Source organism: Geotrypetes seraphini, chromosome 9 (genome assembly GCF_902459505.1).
Source record: "Geotrypetes seraphini chromosome 9, aGeoSer1.1, whole genome shotgun sequence".
Taxonomy (NCBI): Eukaryota; Metazoa; Chordata; class Amphibia; order Gymnophiona; family Dermophiidae; genus Geotrypetes; species Geotrypetes seraphini.
In genome coordinates, this window is record NC_047092.1 from 38220913 (window position 1) to 38246887 (window position 25975).

Here is a 25975-nt window from a genome sequence, read left to right on the forward strand (position 1 = left end):
ACTGTTTGGTTTTTTGGTTGTGTTTTTTATTTTTATTTTTTGGTGGGGGGAGGGAGAGTAAAACTGTGTATACCATTTTGACCTGTATCTTTTCATTACATTACATTACATTACATTAGTGATTTCTATTCCGCTTGTGCCTTGCGGTTCTAAGCGGATTACAAGTTAGAAGACTGGACATTTCCAGTAGCATTGCAGTACATATAATCAAGAATGCGTTAAGTTACAATTGTTGTTCTGGACTTTTCCAGGATAAATTGGTAGTAGATAGTAGATAGTGATAGGTTGTTTAGACGAATAGAGATAATATTGTCCGGATTCTGTTGTTTAGACGAGTAGTGATAATACTGTCCGGATTCGGGTGTTGCTGGTGGTGGTGTTTGGGTAGTCTTGAGAGCATTTTCTAATACTTTTGTGAGGTTATGATGATGGGAAGTGTTTTTTGAAGAGATGAGTTTTGATTTCTTTTCGGAATGCTTTAATGTCTATTGATTTGGTCAGTAGATTGGTGATGGTAGTATCGATCTTTGCTGCCTGTGTCGTTAAAAGGCTGTCATATAGTTTCTTTCGTCGTGTTCCTTTGAGAGGGGGGTGAGTGAATAGGCTCTGGGTTCTCCTTAATCTGTGTGAGAGGTTACGGTGTAGTCTGTTGTTTAGGTAGCTGGGTGCTGTTCCATGTATTACTTTGTATAGTAGACAGTAGAATTTGAACTGGGATCTTGCTTTTATTCAAGCTCATATGAAAGCATCATCTCTGATCGTAATCCTTATTATGCCCACATTTTAGCCCATTTGAGACATAAGAACATAAGAATTGCCATACCGGGACAGACCAAAGGTCCTTCAGGCCTAGTATCCTGTTTCCAACAGTAGCCAACCCAGGTCCCAAGTACCTAGCTAGTATATCTTTAACGCTTTTTCTGGCTATTTACAATCTCTTACTTTGAATCAGATATGGAAGGTTGTAATATTTATAAGAGTTTCTGCTTTCTGGGACTCTAATATCATTTTAAAATTATATGCTCTTTTTACATGCTGTAGCTTAAAACCAGCCTTTTGGTAGAAGCAGAAATTTATAGTATTACCAACATTTCAAAGCAATTGAGAAAAAGGTGGAAAGATTGCTTTTCACATTTTGAACTACTTTTATGTATTCTGGGTAGCTGTAAACAGATATAAACAATGGAGAGTAATTCCATTGAGGCCCCTTTAGCATATGGGCACAGTATGCTATATGGTGTCTTTTTTTATATCTGATTGCTGTCTTTCATGGAGTATGGTGCCGATACATTTTGATGACATCTTTTTGAATTATAACATTCTTATTCCTGTCCTCCTCCTTCTTTAATTATGGATTATTTATTTTCTCTTTAAGATGTAGTTGTTTCCATTAGATATTTCTAAGTGCCCGCTGAGAAATTTCAGCTGATTCAATAAGATTGTGGTAAAAATTATTTGTATATATTTTCTTCATTTTAATTTTACTTAATAATGTAATAAGTTAATGAGCAAAAATCTCTTAAATAGTTAAATTATACACTATCACAGGTTAAAAATGTAGAAGTGGAAAAATATTACCTGAGGTGTCATATGTGTATAAAGCAGGCATGGAAATGTTTGTCTACTTTTATATGAACTGAGTGTAGACCTATTTAGGGAAGTTGTTCAGGTATAATCACAAAAGTATGCGTATCATATACAGTATACTCAAATATAAACCAAGGTAACCCTTTTTCTCCTAAAAAGGAGGAAAAATGTTAGCTCTAATATAAACCAAGGATTTATATTTAAGTGCTTTGCCCTGCCAGGCTTTGCACCTATGCTCCCTCCCTCCCTCCCCCCTCCCCTATCAGGCTCTGCACCCAGCTCCCCTCCCTCCTTCCCCTACTAGGCTCTGCACCCAGCCCCCCTCCCTCCCTCTCCTGCCAGGCTCTGCACCCTGTCCCCCTATCCTTCCTCCCCCGATGCCTTGCAGTCCTGCCCTAAACCCTGGTGGTCCTGCGGTGAGCTGGAACAGGAGGGACCCCTCCCTCCTCCTGTCCTGGGTAATTCTGAAACATTGCAACTTAGTGAGTTCCTATGGTCTCGCAAGGTTGCCATGAGAACTCGCAGCAGCCATTTTAGATAGCGGCTCTGCAAAGGGCAGGAGTGTAGAAAGATCACTCCTGCCCCAGTTCACTGCTGGACCACCAGGGCTTTCAAGGTAGGTTTTCTATAAGTCTGGGAGGCGGGAGGGAAGTGTGATATTACAGAGTCTTTCGGGACAGGAGGCAGGAGGGATTCCTCCTGTCCCGGCTCACTGCTGGTCCACCAGGACTTATGTCAGGCCGGAGGAGGCCTGCAACATGTCTGGGATGGTGGTGGGAGCTTCCTTGAATTTAAATCAAGAACCTCATTTTGGGCCATTTTTTTGGTCCCCAAATCTCAGTTTATATATGCGTATATTTAGAAACATAGAAACATAGAAATAGACGGCAGATAAGGGCCACGGCCCATCTAGTCTGCCCACCCCAATGACCCTCCCCTACCTTTCTCTGTGAATAGATCCCACGTGTCTATCCCATTTGGCCTTAAAATCAGGCACGCTGCTGGCCTCAATAACCTGAAGTGGAAGACTATTCCAGCGATCAACCACCCTTTCAGTGAAAAAGAATTTCCTAGTGTCCCCGTGCAGTTTCCCGCCCCTGATTTTCCACAGATGCCCCCTTGTTGCTGCAGGACCCTTGAAAAAGAAGATATCTTCTTCCACCTCGATGCGGCCTGTGAGATACTTGAATGTCTCGATCATGTCACTCCTCTCTCTGCGTTCCTCGAGTGAGTACAGCTGCAATTTATCCAGCCATTCCTCGTACGGGAGATCCTTGAGTCCCGAGACCATCCGGGTGGCCATTCTCTGGACCGACTCCAGTCTCAGCACATCCTTACGGTAATGCGACCTCCAGAATTGCACACAGTATTCCAGGTGGGGCCTCACCATGGATCTATACAATGGCATAATGACTTCAGGCTTATGGCTGACGAAACTCCTGCATATGTAACCTATGATTTGCCTTGCCTTGGATGAAGCTTGTTCCACTTGATTGGCAGTCTTCATGTTCTCACTGACGATCACCCCTAAATCTCGTTCTGCTTCAGTTCTTGTTAGGATCTCGCCATTAAGGGTGTAAGTCTTGCATGGATTTTGGCTACACGACTTTGCATTTTTTGGCATTGAAGCTAAGTTGCCAGGACCTAGACCAGCGCTCCAGTAGGAGTAGGTCGTGCATCATGTTGTCGGACATTGAATTTATGTCTATTATGCTTTTGCCCACTACATTGCTTAGTTTGGCGTCATCGGCGAATAACGTTATTTTACCTTGCAGCCCTTCTGCCAAGTCTCTTATAAAGATGTTGAATAGGATCGGGCCCAGGACCGAGCCCTGCGGTACTCCACTGATTACCTCCGTCATTTCAGAGGGGGTGCCGTTCACCACTACCCTCTGAAGCCTACCTCCAAGCCAGTTCCCAACCCTTTTTGTCAATGTGTCGCCCAATCCTATAGAACTCATCTTGCTCATGCACATAAATTTACACAGCCTCCCAAGCAGATGTAAATGTATGTGGGTGTATTTACGTTTGATTTCTGCAGGCTTTGTGAAGCTTTATAAAGTACCTATTTTGTCAGTCACAAAATATGAGTAGATATCTACCGTACTTGAATTTCCTACTTAGATGATTTGTTATAAAATTCTCTTATATTGCACACTGGAAGGACAGTTTTGTAAAAATATAGATGGGGATGTGACTTGATACCACCTTTCTGTGGTTACAATAAAAGAGATTTACATATTATGTACAGGTATTTATTTTGTAACTGGGTAAATGACTTTTCCAGTGTCAGAAGGAGCTGCAGTGGGAATTGACCCCAGTTCCCCTGTTTTTTAGGCTGCTGCACTAAGCATTAATCTACTCCTGTGTTCCTAAGTACATTTCTTCTAGTAATGTGATATTTTAACTGCAGAGAGGGCATAATTTTATTGAGCATTTTTGATGTGTAAAGATGACTAGTGCTTACATCTGTAAAAAATAGGCATATCAAAAGACAGTGTCTGCCTTTATACATCTGCATGTAGGGGTTCCTAGGGGCAGAGTTTGGGAAGAACAGGTATGTGCTTGCTGGTCAGAATCGGTTGGAACCGATTTAGCTAGTTTGATCTGGTCAGAACCAGTTTGAACTGTTTCATAACCTTTCATCTGGTCAGGATCAGTTTAACCAGTTTGATCTAGTTGGAACTGGTTTGAACAGTTTTAGACCCATTTTGAACCTGTCAGAATTGGTTGCAACCAGTTGCAACTAGTCAGAATTGGTTTGACCTGATTTGACCTGATGCATTATTTCTCATAGTTCGCTAAATGTTGCAGGATGCCCAAGCTGGAGATCTTGGAAGGGATGACTCATCAGATTTTTCACTTGACTGTTTTGGACAGTCTTGTAGTAGTTTGCTTTTTTGATCACCCTCTCCAACAGGTGTTAAACAAATACAATGTAATGAAAAAAATCAAGAACAAAAAATAATAATCATTATGCCATCTGTACTACATCTGTAGCTTCAGAATGAGTACTGTGTGTAGAACTGGTCACCTCATCTTTCCATAAGAACATAAGAAGAGCCACTCTGGATCAGATCAGTGGTTTATCTAGCCCAATTTCATGTTTCCAATAGTGGCCAATCCAAGACACAGGTATCTGGCAGACTTGAATCCTGCTAGACTAATTCAGTACCTACCTGAGAAGTCGGAAGATGTTAGTGATTAGTAAGAATAGAACTCGGTCAGGTGAGTCAGTTGACTGGTTCAGGTCTCTGTGATCTACTTGGGAGGCTAGGGGAAACCTGAGTATTGCTAGTCCAAGAGGCCCTCAAAAGCCTGGTCCCCCAAAATAAGGGGTTCAGAGACCATAAGAAAAGAAAAAGTCCTTCATTAATGTAGGGCTAGATCAATCATGCTGCAGCTTTTCTGAGTGGAGTAGAATAGTGGCCTACTGGTTAGAGCAGCTGCCTCAGCATCCCGAGGTTGTGAGTTCAATTCCTACGGCAGATCCTTGTGACTCTGGACAAGTCACTTAACACTTCATTGCCCCAGGTACAAAATTAATGCCTGTCTAAAATATGTAAACTGCTTTGATTGTAACCACACAGAAAACAAGGTATACAAGTCCCATCCCTTTTACCCCTTGATGTCCTAATTTTATCCGGTTAGCATTCTGAATATGGCTATTTGGATAACTTCTAACTCCAACTGTGCCATGGTAGATAGTGCTAAATGGTCAGAGGATATATACAACAGCACCACTTGGTTAATGCCACTAAATATCCCTCTCACTGACATTTTCCTTCTCTGAACCTGTCCTGTGCAGAGCTGCCATGAGTTCCTGCGAGACTGCAGTGGGGATCTGCATGGGACAGGAGCATAGGAAGACTGCAGCTTCATCGCTAGACCACCAGGCTTTAAAAGTAAGATGTGGAGAGGTCCAAGAGGTGGGGGTGATTCAGATTCGGCCCTAAAGTTATTCGTGAATTTTTGTTATTTACGAGGGAGCTGTGCCCCTACTACTACTATTTATCAGTTCTATAGTGCTGAAAGGCATACATAGCACTGTGCATTTTGACATTTAATAGACGGTCCCTGCTTGGAAGAGCTTATAGTCTAACTTGCACAAATAGACATGACATATAGGGTTGGAGATGAGGTGAGAGGAGTCTCAGAGCTCACGGAGGGGAGGGGGACATAGTGGGAGCTAAGTGAAGAGAATGAATGCCTTTGTAGGTCAGTAAGAGGAGTTTGAACTGTATTTGGAAACAGTATTGGGGAGCCAATGAAATGACTTTAGGAGAGGGGTAATGTGAGTATAGTGGCTCTCACAGAATATGAGTTTTGCAGCTGAATTTTGAACAGATTGAAGGGGAGAAAGATGGCTAAGTGGAAGATCTGAGAATAGTAAGTTGCAGTAATCTAAGCGTGAGGTGATGGTGGGCATGGATAAGGGTTTTGGTAGTGTGCTCAAAGAGGAGGGGTTAAATTTTGGTAATATTATAGAGGAAGAAGCAGCAGGTTTTAGTGTTATGTTGTATCTGGGCGGAGAAGGAGAGAGAGGAGTCGAAGATGACCCCGAGATTGCAAGCATACAAGACAGGGAGGATGAGAGTGTTGTCTATAGAGACAGAGAACGGGGAAAGTGGGTAGGTGGGTTTAGGTGGGAAGGTGAGCTTCTCTGTTTTAGCCATATTCAGTTTTAGATGGTGGTGAGACATCCAGAAGGCAATGTCGTACAGACAGGCTGAGACTCGAGTCTGGGTTTTGGTAGAGATATCCGGTGCAGATAGGTAGATCTGGGAGTCATCAGCATAGAGGTAATACTGGAAACCATGAAAAGGAGATCAGTGCTCCAAGTGTAGATTGAGAAAATGAGTAGTCCCAGGACAGAGCCTTGAGGTACACCAATTGATAGTGGGATGGCTGTGGAGGAGGAACTGTTGCATACACTGAAGGTGCAATGGGAGAGATGGGAAGACAATTAGGAGGGAGCAGAACCCTGGAATCCCAGTGAGGATTGAGTATCAAGGAGTAGGTGGTGATCAACAGTATCAAAGGCGGCAGATAGATCGAGAGGGATGAGGACAGAGTAGAGGCCTTTGGATTTGACCAGGAACAGATCATTGGAAACTTTAGTGAGGACAGTTTCCCTAACCTCCGCAAATATGAAGAAGAGAGTGTATTTAGATTATAGTAAAAGCAGTACATTCAAATATATCTCATATATATTTGTGTGAATATCTTAAGATTCACATGAGAACACCTGAAGTCAGGTTTGTAAACTGCTGTTCTAGGATGAAATGATTACTTGCTAATTGAATATTTCAATATTTTGACTTTCTGCAACAAATGAATTATGCACTAAGATTACAACCATTAAATGATATAATTGAGTCATAAATGGGCCTTTTAGGGCTCCTTTTACAAAGGTGCGTTAGGGCCTTAATGCGCAGAATAGCGTACACTAAAATGTCACGCATGCTAGCCACTACCGCCTCCTCTTGAGCAGGCAGTAGTTTTTCGGGTAGCACGCACTAATCTGGTGCATGCGCTAAAAACGCTAGTGCACCTTTGTAAAAGGAGCCCTTAGTTTCTGTTAAGGAAAATGTGCTTTTGAAGTTTGTAAGAGATTCATGTCTTTGATTAATTAATTTTCAACCTTTAATGCATTTTGTTAAGTAGTCTCTCTTTGCTCTGTTTTAAGGAACAGAAGAAGAAGTGGAAAATTTTGATGTTTCCAGTCTTTCTGAAGAAGTACTGCGTAACATTGAAGCTGATAGTTATTGGTGCATGAGCAAGTTGCTTGATGGCATTCAGGTAAATTGATTGTCCCTATCTTTTGCAAAGGGAGCAACAAATTAATATTCATGCCTATGAACTAGTAACCATTTTCATATTCTTTTCCAAATAGGTCATTAAGTTTAATCTGAATTGCAAACATTTATTATCTTTGTTTCCCTTGCTTTCTCTTTGCATCTGTTTTGGTTTAGGTAGAACAGTTAACCTATCTATATGTGCCTGTATTTCTCTCTTCCATTATTTGGGTGCCATGTTCTTAACAAGGTTATTTGCTGTAAAGTAGAGGTGTCAAAGTTCAGGCTTAGGTGTTTTTTTTTAAACTACCATTATTATTAACGTTTTTCAATGCATAACAAAGGAATCTTAACTTATGTCAGTTTCCAAATATCCAGTAAACAAACCCACATAATTCAGCATATATACTGTATATTAACTTCACTGTCATATAAACAATATTAAAGAAAGAACCCCCTGAGAAATTAAATAAATCCCTCCCACAAACTACAGCCAATTAAGATAGGTGTCCATTATGCTAAGATTTTTGGTCTCCTGTTTAGTCTTGCTGCTGTAAGGGCCTACATAGGTACCATACTTTTTAAGCTTTCCTTCTATAAACGTAAAGAAGGATCTGTATGGGCCTTCCAGCACTGAGCAAACACATTCCTAGAAGCCAGATAGCACATATGTATTTGTACACTTAGAGAGAATTGGTTCTGATCTACTCCCATTAGAGAGACTGCTGGTTCCAAGGAGAAAGACCAACCAAAAATCTCCCACATTTCCATCATTACCTTCTCCTAGAATTCTTGAGCAACCAGGTAGGTCCCCCTTAGATGAAATAAGGTGTTGACAGCCCCATACCTCCACCAGCATCTGTCTGAACTATCCAGATTCTTTTTATGTAAGCAAATTGGTATGAAATAGAACTTTAACATTTGCTTCCCTGGTACTAGCAGCTACTGAAAATATATGGGCAGTCAATAATATATCCTTCCATTGTGACTTCCTAAGTCTTGTTCCCATGCCAACATATAAGATAGCTTATAGAAACCTTTTGAAATGATAAAATACATAAATAGATGATATTAAACCCTTGGCCCCCTGATGAGTATACCACATGACTTCCCATCTATTTAGAGGTCTGCTCCATACCATTGCTCAAACTTTTTGGTTCATAAAATTCCCTACTCATAAATTATAAAATTCTCTATTAGGAAGTCTAAACTGATATTGCATTTGGGAAAATGTTTTTTTTAAATACCTTAATATAACAAACACTTAGTGTGTTCTCTATTATTTTTACCCAGTGATCAATTGAGTAACAAATATATCTACTAAGTGGGCCTCAAAATCCAACAGATATACACTCCGAAAGAGCAAAGCTCCTTTAGAAGAATCCTATTATAATCATTGGCCCTCTCTCGGAAAAACACCAGATAAAAAAAACTCCCTACCACTTATGGGAGAAAAGTTTTCTGGTCCATGCTTCAGTGGGATCCTTGGCTCTCTTGGTGGACTCACTAAAAGTAAAGACTGGTTCAAAAGGATGCAACCATTTGTAACAGTAGCCCACCAATTGGAAATAACATGCAATGCCCTGTAGTTCTCTTCTTTGTTGGAGCATTACTGGAGATAACTCAACTATGATACTTTTCCGCTGGCATTCTTTCAATTTTCTAACATATTGAAATATCTCTTCTTTACCACATAATTTTTAATACAAAGTAAAATGTCACATGATTTGTTGTCTTCCAATCTCGTCTATGAGACCATAACAAATGCCTTCCTTAAATTCCAAAGACTCCTGATTGTTGGTGATATCAATCTCCACCTCGACGACACAAATAACAATGACACATCTGAATTCAACAACTTCCTTACCTCTCTAGGTTTTCCCCCACCCACCCCATCCCCAACCCACGAAAAAGGGCATACCCTAGACTTCACCACCTTCATGGATCTTACTGCCTTCAAAACCTCAACCGACGACACTCGCTGGGAACAAGTCCCCTGGTCAGATCACTTCTTAGGGACTACCTGTCTCCCTGTCTTCATGTCACATCTTGACTCCCCACCCCACTCCTCTCATTCCATAACCTTCCGCAAAAAAACCTCAAGCAATCTATTCTGGTCCAAACTCCTCAACAAACTCTCCTCCAACCCTAGACCTACAGATCCCGAATCACACTGGCACAACTGGACCGCCCTCTCCGAGTCCACCTACCACTCCCTTGCTCCATTAACCACCAAAACCATCTCCTACCCCCGAAAGGCCCCCTGGTACCTACCTCTTCACAGAGAGTTGAAACAGAAATGTCGCGCTTTGGAGCGCAAATGGAAAAAATCTAAATCCCCCTCTGATAGACAGACCTGGAGGACCAATATTAAATTTTACAATTCAACATTAAAAAAAGCCAGAAAAAACTTCTTCGGAGACAAGATCTCTAGATCCAACAACCAGATCAGTGCGTTGTTCAACATCTGGCGCTCCCTAACTACAAAAAAAGACCCACCTTCGCTTCCACCATCTCTATCTGCCGATGCCCTTGCAAAGTTCTTTAATGAAAAGGTTACCACTCTAAGATGCTCCTTCCCTCCCACAGTCTCCTACAATTCCCTGACCTCTATTGATCTCAACCCTACCTTACCTGTATCCACCCCTATTCCTGCCGACAGATCCTGGACCACCTTCGAGCTTGTCTCTGAACCGCAAGTCTCCAAACTCTGCCTCAAACTAAAAACTTGCAAGTGCATTTTGGATCCTTTCCCCTCCTATCTATTCGAGAATATCCCCACACAGGCCATCGCTTCCCTCACCGACCTTATAAACTCTGCCCTAACATCGGGCCTTTTCTCCCCTGACATGGGACACATTTCATTGTCCCCTCTACTGAAAAAGGCCGACCTTGATCCCACCATTCCATCTAACTACCGTCCTATAGCAAATATCCCTCTCCTAACCAAGCTATTAGAATCCATCATATCCACCCAACTCTCATCCTACCTAGAACGTTTCTCTATCCTCCTACCCCATCAATTCGGCTTCAGACCCAACTTCAGCACCGAATCCCTCCTGGCCTCACTAATCTCTAAGGTACAACAACTCCATTCTCACAACAAATTTGCTGTTCTTCTTCAATTCGACCTCTCCGCAGCCTTCGACGTCGTTCACCACGACATCCTAATCTTCCAACTCTCCGAAATAGGCATTAGCTCCACAGTCCTTGATTGGTTCTCGAAATTCCTACGCTTCCGCTCCTACACCGTTAACACAAACGGTTCCTCATCCCCCGCCTGGAAGCCGAAATGTGGAGTCCCGCAAGGCTCACCCCTCTCCCCTATCCTTTTCAACATCTACATGTCCTCTCTGAAACTCCTTCATCTATCCCCCCTAGAAACTCTCTACTCCTATGCGGACGACATCCTCATCCTCCTCGAAACTGACGCGAACCTCTCGAACCTCGCCGAGAACATCTCCACATGTATTACGAACCTCCAATCCTGGGCCCAATCTGTACAAATGAAACTGAATGAGTCCAAAACCAAACTACTCTGGCTCGGCCCAATCTCAGACCATTTACCCACCTCCATCCCTCTACCTTCCGGCCCCACTCTTCAGCTTGAGTTTTCAAGCAAAGTCCTAGGCATCATCTTAGACTCCTCTCTCTCCTTCAACGATCACCTCAACTCCCTGGTAAAAAAATGCTTCTTCAGCCTCCATATGTTGAGGAAAGTAAGATCTTGCTTTCATCATTCTCATTTCGCCATCCTCGTTCAATCCACCATCCTCTCTAGACTAGACTACTGCAACTCCATCTATATAAGCCTAACAAAGAAAAACCTCCTTAGACTTCAGCTAATTCAGAACGCCGCGGCCAAGCTTATTTTCGCAAAAGGCAAGTTCGATCACGTTTCCCCACTCCTCTCCAAGCTCCACTGGCTCCCAGTATACTCCAGAGTCCTCTATAAATGTGCCTGCTTAGCCTTCAAGATTCTACATGGCGTCCTTCCTCCCGTTATCCCACTCTTCTGGAATTCCTCAAACCCGCTCTCTTCTAGACCCTCCCAAAAACTGAAACTATCTTTCCCATCTATAAAAGGTATATCCCGCGCAGGAAAACTCGGAACATCCCTCCCCTTTAGAACTACGGAACTCTGGAACAACCTCTCATCCCCGCTCAGAAATTCTAGCTCCTTCCAATCCTTCCGTAAACGCTTGAAAACTTGGCTCTTCTCAAAAATCTAATCACCTCCCGTTCTCTAGTTCCCTGCCCCTCCCTATCTTCTCAGTCCCTCTCCTATACCCTTTCTTTGTAGTTCCTTTCCTCTCAACCTCTGTAAACCGTGCCGAGCTCTGCGCACGCGGAGATGGTGCGGTATACAAACCTAAGGTTTAGTTTAGTTTAGTTTAGTTTAGACACCGCAGGGCTCTATCTGCTCATTCAACAAGGATAGAAGAGAGTTGCTCTCCCTCTCCATGTGCCTGCTTCAGGATATGCTGCCAAATAACTTGAGCTACTTTGAAGGATTTCTCCTCCAATGCATTGCATAACCTCAAATTATGTGTCTGGGTCCAATTTAGATCCTCAAGTTTTTCCCATAAGTCCAACCCTCCATTTTGTACAGTATCCAGTTTCTGTTGGATGTCTTCTAGAGCTTCGACTACTACATCCTTTCTGGGTTTCTCCTCACCTTGCCTTTTACCTAAGTCAATGGGATCTTGTTTAATTTTGGCTAGAGCACTCTTGATGTCTGCTCGGATAGATTGTACTTCCATTTTAAATTCCGTGAGCATCGAAAGCAAATCACTAGAAAACATAGCAGTTGTCACTGAGCTCATACTGCCACTTAACACACTATCTGGCACCTTAGCAGTATTAAGATTCCATCACCACCACCATCTTAGTTTCAAGCCCAGGACTCATGACTTTCGGAGGTCCTCTATTGGTCTTACTGTCCATCAATTTGTAGCTCTCCAACTTTCTCTGAGTAGTCATCTCACTTTTAGGGAGGCTATCAGCCTCTTCTTAAAGACTAAATATACTGGTGGAGAGAATTGTAGCATAACATTAGCGCTCTTCAGAGCTTCACTGCATAGTTTCCATCCACTCTTCCTCTGAGGCTCCATTTTGGTAGTGGATTTTGAGCTGTGAATAATAACGGATTCCAAAAATGAGAGAAGTAATTCAGAATAAAGATGGAAGTGTGTGAATAGGACTTTTCTTTTTCTCCCCCTTCTTTGTTTTAACTCTGTCTGTATTTTCTCATTTCCTTCCATTCCTTTGCCGCCTTCTCCTTTTTAAAAAAATCTTTTCCTCTACCCCTCACTCCTTTCTCCATCAAACCTCTCCTGAACTGGCCTCATATTCTATACCAGGGGTAGGGAACTCCGGTCCTCGAGAGCCGTATTCCAGTCGGGTTTTCAGGATTTCTCCAATGAATATGCATTGAAAGCAGTGCATGCAAATAGATCTCATGCATATTCATTGGGGAAATCCTGAAAACCCGACTGGAATACGGCTCTCGAGGACTGGAGTTCCCTACCCCTGACCTAGACTGTTTGACTTACTTTTGTAAGTTAGAGTTAGAATAAACATCTCTTTAACTGTAAAAGATAATGTATTTATTTTGTTATTTTGTTATTTATGTGTTATTTTGTTTTCAGGCACTACTCAGGTCCACTAGGCAGCAAGAGCATAGACTTCAATGCTATATAGGCTTTGTCTTTAAAATCAGACCTCATTAAATGTATAAAGACTGGGGTTTTTTAGCGTCAAATGCCTGACCAATATTCAAAACTTACTAGCAAGCAGGTAATTATTTCCCAATGGTATTGGTCCACTAATTGATCTAGGAGTAATCAAATTTCTCTGCAGTCACCCATCTGTCATTTACCTCTACCTCCCCACACGCTTCCTTTCCCTTTCATATAACTCTTTTCCTCTCATCACACCATGAAAAAGCTCTTTTCCTTTCCCCAGCTCACCTTGCCCATCAAACTCTGTCACGCCCAGCTCATCTTCTCTTGGCATTCTTTCTTTCCTTTCATCTTTCTTTAACATAGAGGCTGAAAGGGGAAGCAGAGGCAGGAGACTAGGGGAATCAGCGAGTTAAAAGGGGATAGATTCCGTACAAATGTAAAGAAGTTCTTCTTCACCCAGAGAGTGGTAGAGAACTGGAATGCTCTTCCGGAGTCTGTTATAAGGGAAAACACCCTCCAGGGATTCAAGACAAGGTTGGACAAGTTCCTGCTGTATCAGAATGAACGCAAGTAGGGCTGGTCTCGGTTAGGGCACTGGTCTTTGACCAGGGGGCCACCATGTGAGTGGACTGCTGGGCGTGATGGACCACTGGTCTGACCCAGCATCGGCTTTTCTTATGTTCTACACCTACCCCTCTCCTTCAATAATCTATCAATTTTACAATTTCTCATTTCTCCATAACTCCAGCTTCTCCAATAAGTCTATTCCCCAGCTTGTCTCTCCCCACACTCTAACAGACTTTCTTTCCCAGCTCTGACTCTCCAGCTGGTACTATCTTTCCTCCTTACCTCTTGCAGCAGAGGGAACGTGCTAAGGAGGCCAATGGCAGCCTGCAAGGAATGCTACAGCACCAGCAATCCTCTCTACAGGCTGCGGTAATTAGCTGAAACTAAGACCGGGAGGCCAGAGGGGAAGCTGGAGGATGCTGCAACGAAGGGGCAGGCCTTTGTGGGGGGAAGATTTATAAACTATAGAGTTTTACCTCATGCAAAATTGTTATTTCTTTAATAAGACATTAACTATTTTTTCTGCGGCCCTCCAAGTACCTATAAATCCAAAATGTGGCCTTGCAAAAGGTTTGAGTTTGAGACACATCTCTAGACCATGATTATCAAAAGATATCTGTATTTTGGATTATTTAAATTCATATGGCAATTCAGTAATCCAGGACATAGACTTTGTATGATTTCTCAAAGATCAATTCCATTTTTACCACAATTCTTGAAGTACTTAAAGGTTGTAAGAGCTCTAGATATTTAAAAAGGCTTTCCTTTTAGGTGCTACTTAATGGCATCTTTTTCTAAATATTTGAACTACTGTAATTAGCAACAGCACTACTTGTGCTATAATTGTTTTTTAAGTGGGCAACTTATATTTTTAGAATGGTCCTAGACTAGGATTAGAAGATAATGCAAACAATTTTAACAGAAATAAACTAAGGGAAGAAAAGAATTATAGTTTCCCAAGGGTAGTTTAAACATAATTATTCTGACCCATGGCCAAGTAAATAGAACTCTGCTTTCTCTGTTTAATTAGATCTGAAAAATGTAGGTGAGTATTATTTAAGACTATACCTAGAAATATGATACCTTTTAGGGCAAATTCTATAAATGGCATCCTGATTGTAGGCGATGGTAGGTGTCCTACTGCTGTCTAACCAGCCAATTGGGACACGCGGTTTTTTTTATTTTTTAAAAGGGGCAGGCGTGTACACTGTAGAAGTTTCTACCTACTGGAAAATTGACCAGTGGCAAGTAAGTTTATTAAAACTTGAATTTTCTTCAAAATCACCTTAATATTTAGATGTAAAATCAAGTAGATGTTGGTGTTGAAAATTACACTAATATTCACTTTATCTTTTTGTGTAAAGTAGCATCAATTATTTTTAAATTAGATATTTCTTGGAGAGAATCTAAGAGATGGAAAGGTTTTTGTTTCTTTTCTGCTTGACTGCCAGTATTGTGAAGATATTGACAGGTGTTCTTTTCTGTTTCAGTTCAGTGCACTTCTCCATTAAGAAGCAGCTTTTACATTATTTTAGTTTCAGCTCTTTTCCCAATAGTATAATGTGCATCAGGCAGTTAGAAGTTTTCTTTTTTAATAATAGGGATATTTTAAATAAAAAAATAAATAAAATAATATGCAGAGACAAAATGTAGAAAGAAAGTGAAAATATTAAATTTTAGTTTCCTTTGTGAAATAAACACTTGATCATGCTTCTTAGGCCCATTCTAGTGTGTGTTACATAATTATATTGTCAAGAGGTGGTTGCCAATTAGGAAAAATACATAAAAGCAGTATTTTGGAAATAAAATAAACTTCCACTATCATTTGTATTGATAATTAGAATGAAATCAATTTACTCCAGATGTGTTTGGCTCTGAAGGGTAAACATCCTATAGTTTTGGTTTTGACGATATCTGTTCTTGATGAAATTTATGTTTGCAGAATATGGAAACAATAGAAAGGCTCTATTAATGACCTCCACTCTGCTCAGATTTTTTAAAATAAACTCATTTGTTATAAATACCTTCTGCTAGGCATTCCCATATATAAGTATATATGTGATTCATGTCAAACATAGGCTCCAGAAATGTAGGCCTTGAAAACCCTGATCTACATTTCCAGCACCTATGTTTGAGATAGCCGCAGTTCTACAAACAGCGCTGTTGTGTGATTGACATGTGATTGGTGGGCATTTTTTAGGTGGCTGCTGATATTGGCGCCATTTGTAGAATCTGGCTCTAAGGGTTTGGTTAAGAAGAGTGGGTGTCTAGGAGATCAGATAGGGCCATTTTTTCAGACAGTTTCTGAGTTTACAGTGAGCTATTTAGTTTGAAAATTGGTTAAAGGAAATTGTCCTTTGAATCTTTGTAGAGCCATTTGGGTGAAAAATCAACCAAATGATTTGTTGGAAAGAATTCTTTTTATGTTGAACCAATCAATTCAAGAAGGCAGCTTTCCTGAAATAATTGGCTTGATAGACCTAACTTTGTTATTGAAGAGAAAGGAATTGGATCACAATATTTGTAATAACTATCCACCAGTAGCAAATTTGCTGATTATTACTAAATTTATAGAATCGACAGTAGATATACAATTTCACAATTTGGAGCATTTCCAAATTTTAGACAAAATGCAATCGGAGTTTTGATCTGCATACTGCACTGAAACCTTACTAACTGTTCTACTGTGACAAAGTAGAAGAACATTAGATCAGAAGAAGCTGATACTGGTTATGCAGCTGGACCTTCCACCAGCATCTTGATAACCAAATTGAGTGATTTTGGCCCGGGGAGTAAAGTCCTAGATTGGTTTAATGGATTCCTGAAGAGCTGAAAGATTTTTGGTTTTTTGGAATAAGGTCCATGACTTAGGGGATCCTCAGGGTTTCCTGCTCTTACCTATATTATTTAATTGCTAGTCTAGACAGAGATTGAAATCTGTAGATGCCAATTGTTTTGCTTATATGGATGACATTGTTTTATTGTTTCTTGTTACTTTGCTTCAATAGGCGACCTACCTTTTGGATGAGTAAATTTGTTTTGGGTTTTTTTTTTTTTAAACTTTATTTAGAACATAAGAATAGCCATTATAGGTCAGACAAATGGTCCATCTAGCCCAGTAACCCTGTATCCAGTATCCTGATTCCAATAGTAGCAGTCTACGACATTTTCCTCCAGAAACGTGTCTAGTCTTTTTTTTTAAATCCAGATATGCTAACCACTGTAACCACATCCTCTGGCAAAGAGTTCAAGAGCTTAACTATTTATTGAGTGAAATATGTCCTACTATTTGTTTTAAAAGAATTACCATGTAATTTAAATCGAGTGTCCCCCTAGTCTTTGTACTTTTTGAAAGAGTAAGAAATTGATTTACATTTACCCTTTCTACACCACTTTGGATTTTGCAGGCCTCCATTATATCTCCTCTTAGCCGTCTCTCTTCTAAGCTGAAGAGCCCTTAACCTCTTTACCCTTTCCTCATATGCAAGGAGTTTCTTCCCCTTTATCATTTTGGTTGCCCTTATTTGAACCTTTTCTAATTCTGCTATATCTGTTTTTGAGAAATTGTGAGCCCACCATGGAGCAATATAAAAGCATTATAATAAGTTTTCTTATTTTCCATCCCTTTCTTAATAATACCTATTATTCTGTTTGTTCTTTTGGCTGCTGCTACTTCAAACTGAGCTAAACATTTCAGCATATGGTCTATGATGACATCTAGATCTTTTTTTTGGGTGCTGATTTTAAGGTAGACACTAGCAATAAGTAATTATGATTTGGATTATTTTTCCCATAAGCAATAAGTAACTATGGGGTTGGTATTGGGGGAAAGTAACCTTGAAAAAGACTTAGGAGTATTGGTGGATACATCAATGAAACCAATGGCGCAATGCGCAGCAGCCTCAAAGAAAGCAAATAGAATGTTGGGTATTATCAAGAAGGGTATTGCAACAAGAACGAAGGAAGTCATCCTGCCGCTGTATCGGGCGATGGTGCGCCCGCACCTGGAGTACTGTGTCCAATATTGGTCGCCGTACCTTAAGAAGGATATGGCGATACTTGAGAGGGTCCAGAGGAGAGCGACACGAATGATTAAGGGTATGGAAAACTTTTCATATGCTGAAAGGTTAGAGAAACTGGGCCTCTTCACCCTGGAAAAGCGGAGACTCAGAGGTGACATGATAGCGACTTACAAGATTATGAAAGGTATAGAGAGGGTGGAGAGGGACAGGTTCTTCAGTGTACTAGGAACTACAAAAACAAGAGGGCACTCAGAGAAATTGAAAGGTGACAGATTTAGAACCAATGCTAGAAAATTCTTCTTCACTCAGAGGGTGGTGGATACCTGGAATGCGCTTCCGGAAGATGTAATAGGACAGACTACATTAAAGGGTTTTAAAGAGGGACTAGATAAATTCCTTAAAGATAAGGGGATTGAAGGCTACATATAAAGGAGAACACAGGAGCAAAAAGGGCATATATAAAAGGGAAAAAGGGGGTTTTCAGGAATCAAAGGGTTAGACAAAAGATCACTTACAGGTCATGGACATGATGGGCCGCCGCGGGAGCAGACCGCTGGGCTCGATGGACCCTTGGTCTAACCCAGCGGAGGCAAATTCTTATGTTCTTATGACTTAGATTATTTTCCCAATGTGCATCATTTTGAATTTGTCTATATTAAATTTCATGTGCCATTTGACTTCTCAGTCTTCCAATTTTCTGAGGTCTTCCTGCATTTTTTTTAACAATCTGCCTGTTTTAACAACTTAAATAGTTTTGTCTCAACTGCAAATTTAATCACCTCAGCAGTTGTTCCGATTTCCAGATCGTTTATAAATCGGTTTAATAGCACCAGTCCCAGTACAGATCCCTGTGACGCTCCACTATTTACTCTCTTCCAGTGAAAAAAATGGTCATTTACCCTCTGTTTCTATCCATTAGCCAGTTTCTATGGCTTTTTAAATTTTGTCAGGAGTCTCTCATTGGGAACTTTGTCAATGTTTTCTGAAAATCTAGATACACTACATCAACTGGCTTACCTTTATCCACATGTCATGATTTCCCTTGGCTGAATCCATGCTGACTGTACCATTAAACTGTATTTGTTTGTATTCAGTTATTTTATTTTTATAATAATTTCCACTGTTTTATCCAGCACTGAAGTCAGGCTTACCAGTCTGTAATTTCCTCAATCACCCCTGAAATTGTAGATTTTTTTTTAATGGCATTACATTGGCTACCTTCCAACGTTCATGTGTTATGGATGATTTTAATGACAGGTTACAGATTAATAATAGCAGATCGGCCATTTCATGTTTGAGTTCTTTCAGTATCCTGGGTGCATACCATCCAGTTGCAATGGTTTACTACTGTTTCATTTGTTGATTTGACTCAATACATAAGAATAAGAACAGCTTTCCTGGGTCAGACCAATGGTCCATCAAGTCCAGTAGCCCGTTCTCACGGTGGCCAATCCAGGTCACTAGTACCTGGCCGAAACCCAAGGAGTAGCAATATTCCATGCTACCAATCCAGGGCAAGCAGTGGCTTCCCCCATGTCTTTCTCAATAAAAGACTATGGACTTTTCCCCCAGGAAATTGTCCAAACTTTCTTAAAAGCAGCTACGCTATCCGCTCTTACCACAACCTCTGGCAACACATTCCAGAGCTTAACTATTCTCTGAGTGAAATTTTTTTTCCTCCTATTGGTTTTAAAAGTATTTCCCTGTAACTTCGAGTGTCCCCTAGTCTTTGTAATTTTTGACGGAGTGAAAAATCTATCCACTTGTACCCGTTCTACTCTACTCAGCATTTTATAGACTTCAATCATATCTCCCCTCAGCCGTTTCTTTTCCAAGCAGAAGAGCCCTAATCTTTTTAGTCTTTTCTCATACGAGAGTAGTTCCATCCCCTTTATCATCTTGGTCACTGAGATTTCTTTCAGTTCCTCTGCATCATCACCATTGAAAACCATTTCTGGTACAGGTAGAGCTCTTATACCTTCAGTAAAGACCAAGAAGCAAAGAATTCATTAGGTCTATCTTCTTTGGCTTTGTTTTCCTTGAGTGAACTTTTTGCTCCTTGATGATCTAACAGTCCCAAAGATTCTCTCACAGGTTTTCCTTCTGTGGCAAGTTTCTCTTCATATTCTCTTTTAGCCTTCTTTATCAATGCTTTCTATTTAACATGCCAGTGCTTATTGTTTGCTCTTAATTTCTTTTCATTTGTATCCTTTTTCCATATTTTGAAATATTTTCTTTTGGCTTTAATAGCCTCTTTCACGTTGCCTTTTAACCATGCTGGCTGTTGTTTGCTCTTCTTTCCAAGATGGTAATTTTAAACAATGTCCATGCCTGATTTAAGTCCTAATCTTTGTGATTAATCCTTTTTGCCTCTTTTTACCTTTTTTTCTCATAGTCACCCTATAGAAAATGCTGCTACATTGGATTTCCTTAGCGCATCTTAGCAAAGGAAGCCCTGTATCATTTATTTTTTGTAATGTTTATCTTCTCATGCTGCTTAACTTTACTTTTTACTGTGTTTATTATAGAATGTGCAATAATTTTTATTTGAAATGATTGCAATCCATCTTGAATTAATTGGTTAAGGGATCATTTTACTAAGGTGTACTAGCCGTTTTAGCATGTGCTAAACGCTAACGCATCCATTATAGTCTATGGATGCGTTAGCGTGTGCTAAAACAGCTAGCGCATCTTAGTAAAAGGACCCCTAAGTGGAATATAAATGGAAAAATTAAATTTATGTTTGCAGTTTTGTAAATGTACTGTAATTATAAATGTTCTGTAAAACACAGCGAAAGCTTGCTTGGATGAATAGTATAGCAAAGTTTGCATAAATAAATAAAATTTACCAATTCTGAAATTTTCTTCCTACCATCATTTTTTTCTTGATATACGGCAACTACAATGTCACACTCTGGGTAGACACTGATACATTATTGTATTCTTCGTTTTGTTTTCTGATTCTTTCCAAATAATTTTTTGTCCAGCATCACATGTAATGCAGAGAATTTCATTGTGTTTTCCACATGTGCTCAAAGGTCTTTTTGCTGAATGGTAATTCCTAAAATAGAATGCAATATTTTATACCCATAGTTTGTCATGTTTTCCCTATATGCGTCACTTTGTTCTTGTCCACATATAAGAACATAAGAATAGCCTTATTGGGTCAGACCAATGGTCCATCAAGCCCAGTAGCCCGTTCTCAAAGTGGCAAATCCAGGTCCCTAGTACCTGGCCAAAACCCAAGAAGTAGCAACATTCCATGCTACCGATCCAGGGCAAGCAGTGGCTTCCCCCATGTTCTTCTCAATAACAGACTATGAACTTTTCCTCCAGAAAATTGTCCAAACCTTTCTTAAAACCGGCTACACTATCTGCTCTTTCCACAACCTATGGCAATGCGTTCCAGTGCTTAACTATTCTCTGAGTGAAAAATTTCCTCCTATTGGTTTTAAAAGTATTTCCCAGTAACTTCATATATGATTGTAACCATTCCTTTAGGTTAGTGCTTCTCAACACAGTCCTCGAGTCACACCCAGCCAGTAAGGTTTTCAGGTTATTCACAATAAACATTCATAAGATAGATTTGTACCCTCCACTACCTCCTTCATAGGCAAATGTATCTCATGCATACTCATTGTTGATATTTTGGAAACCTGATTGGCTTGGTGTGTTTTGAGGACTGGGTTGAGAAGCACCGTTTTAAATGATATGAGAAATAAAGAGAAAAAAAAGGCACATAATAAACTTTGAAATTCATTTGTGGTTAATATTCTTTCTATTTATTTTGTCTTCCAAGGATAACTACACATTTGCACAGCCAGGGATTCAAAGAAAAGTGAAAGCATTAGAAGAACTAGTTAGTCGGATCGATGGTAAGTCTCAAAAACTAATCTTTGCTCTTAAGTGGTGTTTTGTCAAGTCTTTAGTTAAAAGCTTTGCAAGTAGTCTGATCAACATCAGTGTGGCTATCTACCATGACATGGTAGCACAGCTTTTCTCAGACAAAGTGTCATCCTCAATCAGCTTGTGGCAGAGTGGCCTTTGCAAGATCACTGCTGTGTTATCTTTTAAAGGAAAGCCACTAGAGCATGAGCCACTTCCATTATTTTTTTATTAAGGCAATCTCTTTGCAGCAGAGTAATGATCACACACAAAAAGCAGCCAGCACTCAGTTAATGTTAAATTCAGTGATTGTTATAATTCGAGCATGTCATGGCGGATGTTTATGGTTGTCCGTTGACACTAAGTTTTGTGCCATTGTGTATCATTTTGCTATCAATAATGCTTGAATAATCTCTGTGGAATCCAATTAAGTCCTTTTCCTGAAATAGCATTATACGTCCGCTGTCTTGGCCCGTTGTATTTTAAACGAGACGTTCACATAGAGGGTCTTTTACTAAGGCGCGCTAGCCGATTTAGCCCACACTCAATATTAGCGTGTGCTAAATGCTAACGCGCTCATTATATTCTATGGATACGTTAGCGGCTAGTGTGCCTTAGTGAAAGACCCCCCATAGTTTGGAAAATTTAAGTGAATAGGAAGATTGTGTAATGAAGCCCAGAGAATTGTGTTTATCACTAATTTAAGCTAAATTAGTTTGATATGAAAACTGTCATTCTCTGTGTCTCTTCAGTTATATTACCATAAAATGCAAAATCAATATTGTATTTAAAAATATTTAAAGCTTTGAATATAATTACAGTAGTACCTTGGATTACGAGTATAATCCGTTTCAGGAGCATGCTCATAATCCAAAATGCTCATTTATCAAAGCGAGTTTCCCCATAGGAAATAATGGAAACTCGCTTTGATGCGTTCCCCCCCCACCCCCGAGAATCGGCATTGCTCTCCTCGAAGGCCCCCCCTGCGATCAGGCACCCCCCCTCTGCGATCCGGCACCCCCCCTGCCTCGAACCGGCACCCCCCCGCCACGATTGGGCACCCCCCCGACACGATCCGACCACCCCCCCGACACGATCCAACATCCCCCTGACACAATTGGGCACCCCCCCGCCGCTTCTTACCCTCATCTGGGCACTCTAGAAGATCGGACTCCTCGTCTGCTGGGCCAGGCCTGCGAGTTCACGTTCACGTTCAGAACGTGAACTCGCAGGCCTTGAGCATGCTCAGATGCTCAAGGCCCAGCAGACAAGGGCCGATCTTCAAGAGTGCCCAGATGAGGGTAAGAAGCGGCGGGGGGGGTGCCCAATCGTGTCGGGGGGTGCCCAATCGTGTCGGGGGGGGGGTCGGATCATGGCGGGGGGTGCCCAATTGTGTCGGGGGGGGGTCGGATCATGGCGGAGGGTGCAGGTTCGAGGCAGGGGGGGTGCCGGATCGCAGGGGGGGGTGCCGGATTGCGGGGGGGGGAGGGGGGTGCTCGTAAATCGAGCCATGCTCGGTTTCTGAGGCACCGATTTTGCAAATGTTTTGCTCGTCTTGCAAAACACTCGTAAACCGAGGTACCACTGTATATAATTGCATCATCTTATTTATTAAAAATATGCATATTTACTACCAGTAAGATGGGAAATATAAATATAGACTTATTAATAATCAAATCTCTCTTTTTAAAGGAAAATAGTAATTAGCTTATGATTATTTATAAAGGAGAGAAAATATAGCATTTGAACTTAATTTTCTGTTCTGATCTATATAACTTGCAAATCATATCCAGTTCGTAGTATGTGATTAGAATAGTTATCCTCACAAGATATTCATTGTGCTTATTGTAACTGTAGATGAAGTACTGTTGATTGATTCAGTTTATTGCCATTCATTACTTCATTCAGAAGAGTCAGAGTACGGTAATCAAATGAAACATTACTGTCTGCTATATTCTATGACTCCTGATTAAGGTTTTCTAAAAACTTGAATAAGGTAAAAATATGATTTTTACTAATCTTGATGTGACATGGTTATTTTTTTCTAATTGGCAATGTGTAACATATATAACTGAATGTGGTTTTTGTACTATAGCAAATTAATATTTTCTTGTCTCAGCTGATTTAACTTGTTGCCAGTTTTGCCTAAAGTGCAAGCGATGGTTTTTTTTTTTTTTTTGCATTTTGCAGGTGATTTTGTTATGTTTAAGCTAATATTAATCATGCACATGATAATCCTACCAGTAGTTGTTTAAGCCTTTATTAAATTTTGTGCTTGCCTTCCTGAATCCCCTCATGTAACAACTAACATAGAGGGGTTCTTTTAATAAAATGTGAAAAGTTTTGAACTTACCACACATTTAAAGCAAATATTTAATATGCAGAAAATGCAAAGCCCTTGCAGCAAATGCAGGGGGCCTTCCCTGAATTTACCACACTGGGTACAGAGTTAACACACAACTACTGCATTATATTTCCTGGGATGATAGCATGAACCCTCTGTGCTTTTGGCCCTAGCATTCACGGAGGGGAGTCAAAGTCCTTCCTCGAGGGCTGCAATCCAGTCAGATTTTTAGGATTTCCCCAATGAATATGCATGGAATCTATTTGCATGCACTGCTTTCATTGTATGCTAATAGATCTCATGCATATTCATTGGGGAAATCCTGAAAACCCGACTGGATTGCGGCCCTCGAGGACCGACTTTGACACCTGTTGCACCGTAGTATGCATTAACATGCGGTACAACTACCCATGGTGAAGCCACCTATTCTCAGACCCCCTCCTTCTTGAGCACTTCCAGTCAGTACTCCTGATTCTCCCATCCTCTTAATTTGACTGTCCTTCAAGTTTGAGTCCTCTCCTAATCTCCCCCAGGTCAAAATCACTCAGATTTGTTAATCATTCCTAGAAGCTTACTAGAGGACAGATGAATAAATGATTTGGGTAGATTTTTTTATCCAAGGCCTCTAGTACTGGTATTTTATCCAAGATCTCCAGTGCCCCATATGTATCCAAGAAGATACATATGGGGCACTGGAGACCTTGGATAAAATACCAGTACTAGAGGCAATGTTCTTCATGTTGTCTAATAAATGCACCATATGTATCCAAGAAGATACATATGGTGCATTTATTAGACAACATGAAGAACATTGCTAATTTGAATGGGTTCATAGTGTTAGCCTCAGGTACACAAAGCTTAGCAAAGTAGAACAAAATTATGGAAGAGCGGTTTAGTCAGTCCTGCAGATTGGAGATAAAAAAGAAGAGATTTTCTAATGAGTTGAGTTTTAGGGTTTGTATTTCCTTAAAGTGGGAGCTGTGATGCCTAGAGTGTCACTGGTGGAAAACGTCATATCAGATGAAAAAAGAAAAATAATAAACTGAAATTTAAGGAATACAAAGGAATGATCCTTACCCCGCCAAAAAAAAAAAAAAAACCCAAAAACCTAAACAAGCTCCAACTGAATGGAGAGTCCAAGTAAATAATATGGGACGGTAACTGTGTAAATTAGCTCAAGGGGTTGAAGAACACTGGACATAGATCTCTTTGTTTCCCCTCAGAACAACAAAGTAATATAGTTGAAGGGAGGGGCAAAGATTCTGGAACAAATTTCCACAATTCTGTTCCAGAATCTTTGCCCCTCCCCTTCAACTATATTACTTCTGATGCCTTCCTGCTTCATTGGGGAACCATTTTCCTCTATGTATTTCCTCCAATCACTCTTATAAGGAAAACTCTACTCAAACATTGCCAGGTTTGGTTTCCACTTCTCCTACAGCTCTCATCCAGAGAACTATGGAAATTGCAATCATTTCCAACATTGCTAACTTCAAACGCAGGGGGTCTCACCAGAGTCTTATACAGGGGCATTAATACCTCCTTTTTCCTACTGGCCATAACTCTTCCTATGCACCCTAGCGTCCTTCTGGGTGCTTATTTTATAAGTGAACATAAGCACCTATTTTGCTTTTGTAAATTAAGCTTGAAATAGGCACCTTGGAGTTTATAATCAGGCATTCTGTTATGAAATTACTTTCTAAGACGTCAATTTTTATTCCTTCTGCATATCACCAAAATCAATGGGCATTAAGGATGGATGTTATCAATGTGGGCTACAGATTATTTTACCTCAAGTTGGGATATTTTAGCATGGGGTTCCATTTTATGCAGTGAGACCCTGTGCTAAAATAACCAACTTGTGGTAGAATAACCAAACTTAAAATAACAGTAGCCCACATTGATAACTTCCTCCCTTATTTATTTTTTATGCAAAATAGTTATTATTTATAGCAGATATCTTGGTGAGATACAATTCTGAAAGCATATGCTAACTGTAGGTTTTGCATTAATTTTCAAAGTAAAAGAATGCATAGAAAAAGTATCCATATAACTAAGTAGTAGATTTAAAACAAACCGGAGAAA

General features: G+C 40.4%; 1 protein-coding gene across 4 annotated transcripts in view; it reads left to right on the forward strand.

The window, feature by feature from the left end:
• TBC1D22A (TBC1 domain family member 22A) overlaps positions 1 to 25975 on the forward strand; it is a 273038-nt gene that overhangs the window by 119812 nt on the left and 127251 nt on the right. For all 4 annotated transcript variants that reach the window (XM_033958715.1, XM_033958717.1, XM_033958716.1 and 1 more), the window contains 2 exons: positions 7277 to 7389; positions 21461 to 21536. In XM_033958715.1, the coding sequence (XP_033814606.1) occupies positions 7277 to 7389; positions 21461 to 21536 (189 nt within the window). The remainder of the gene's footprint in view (positions 1 to 7276; positions 7390 to 21460; positions 21537 to 25975) is intronic.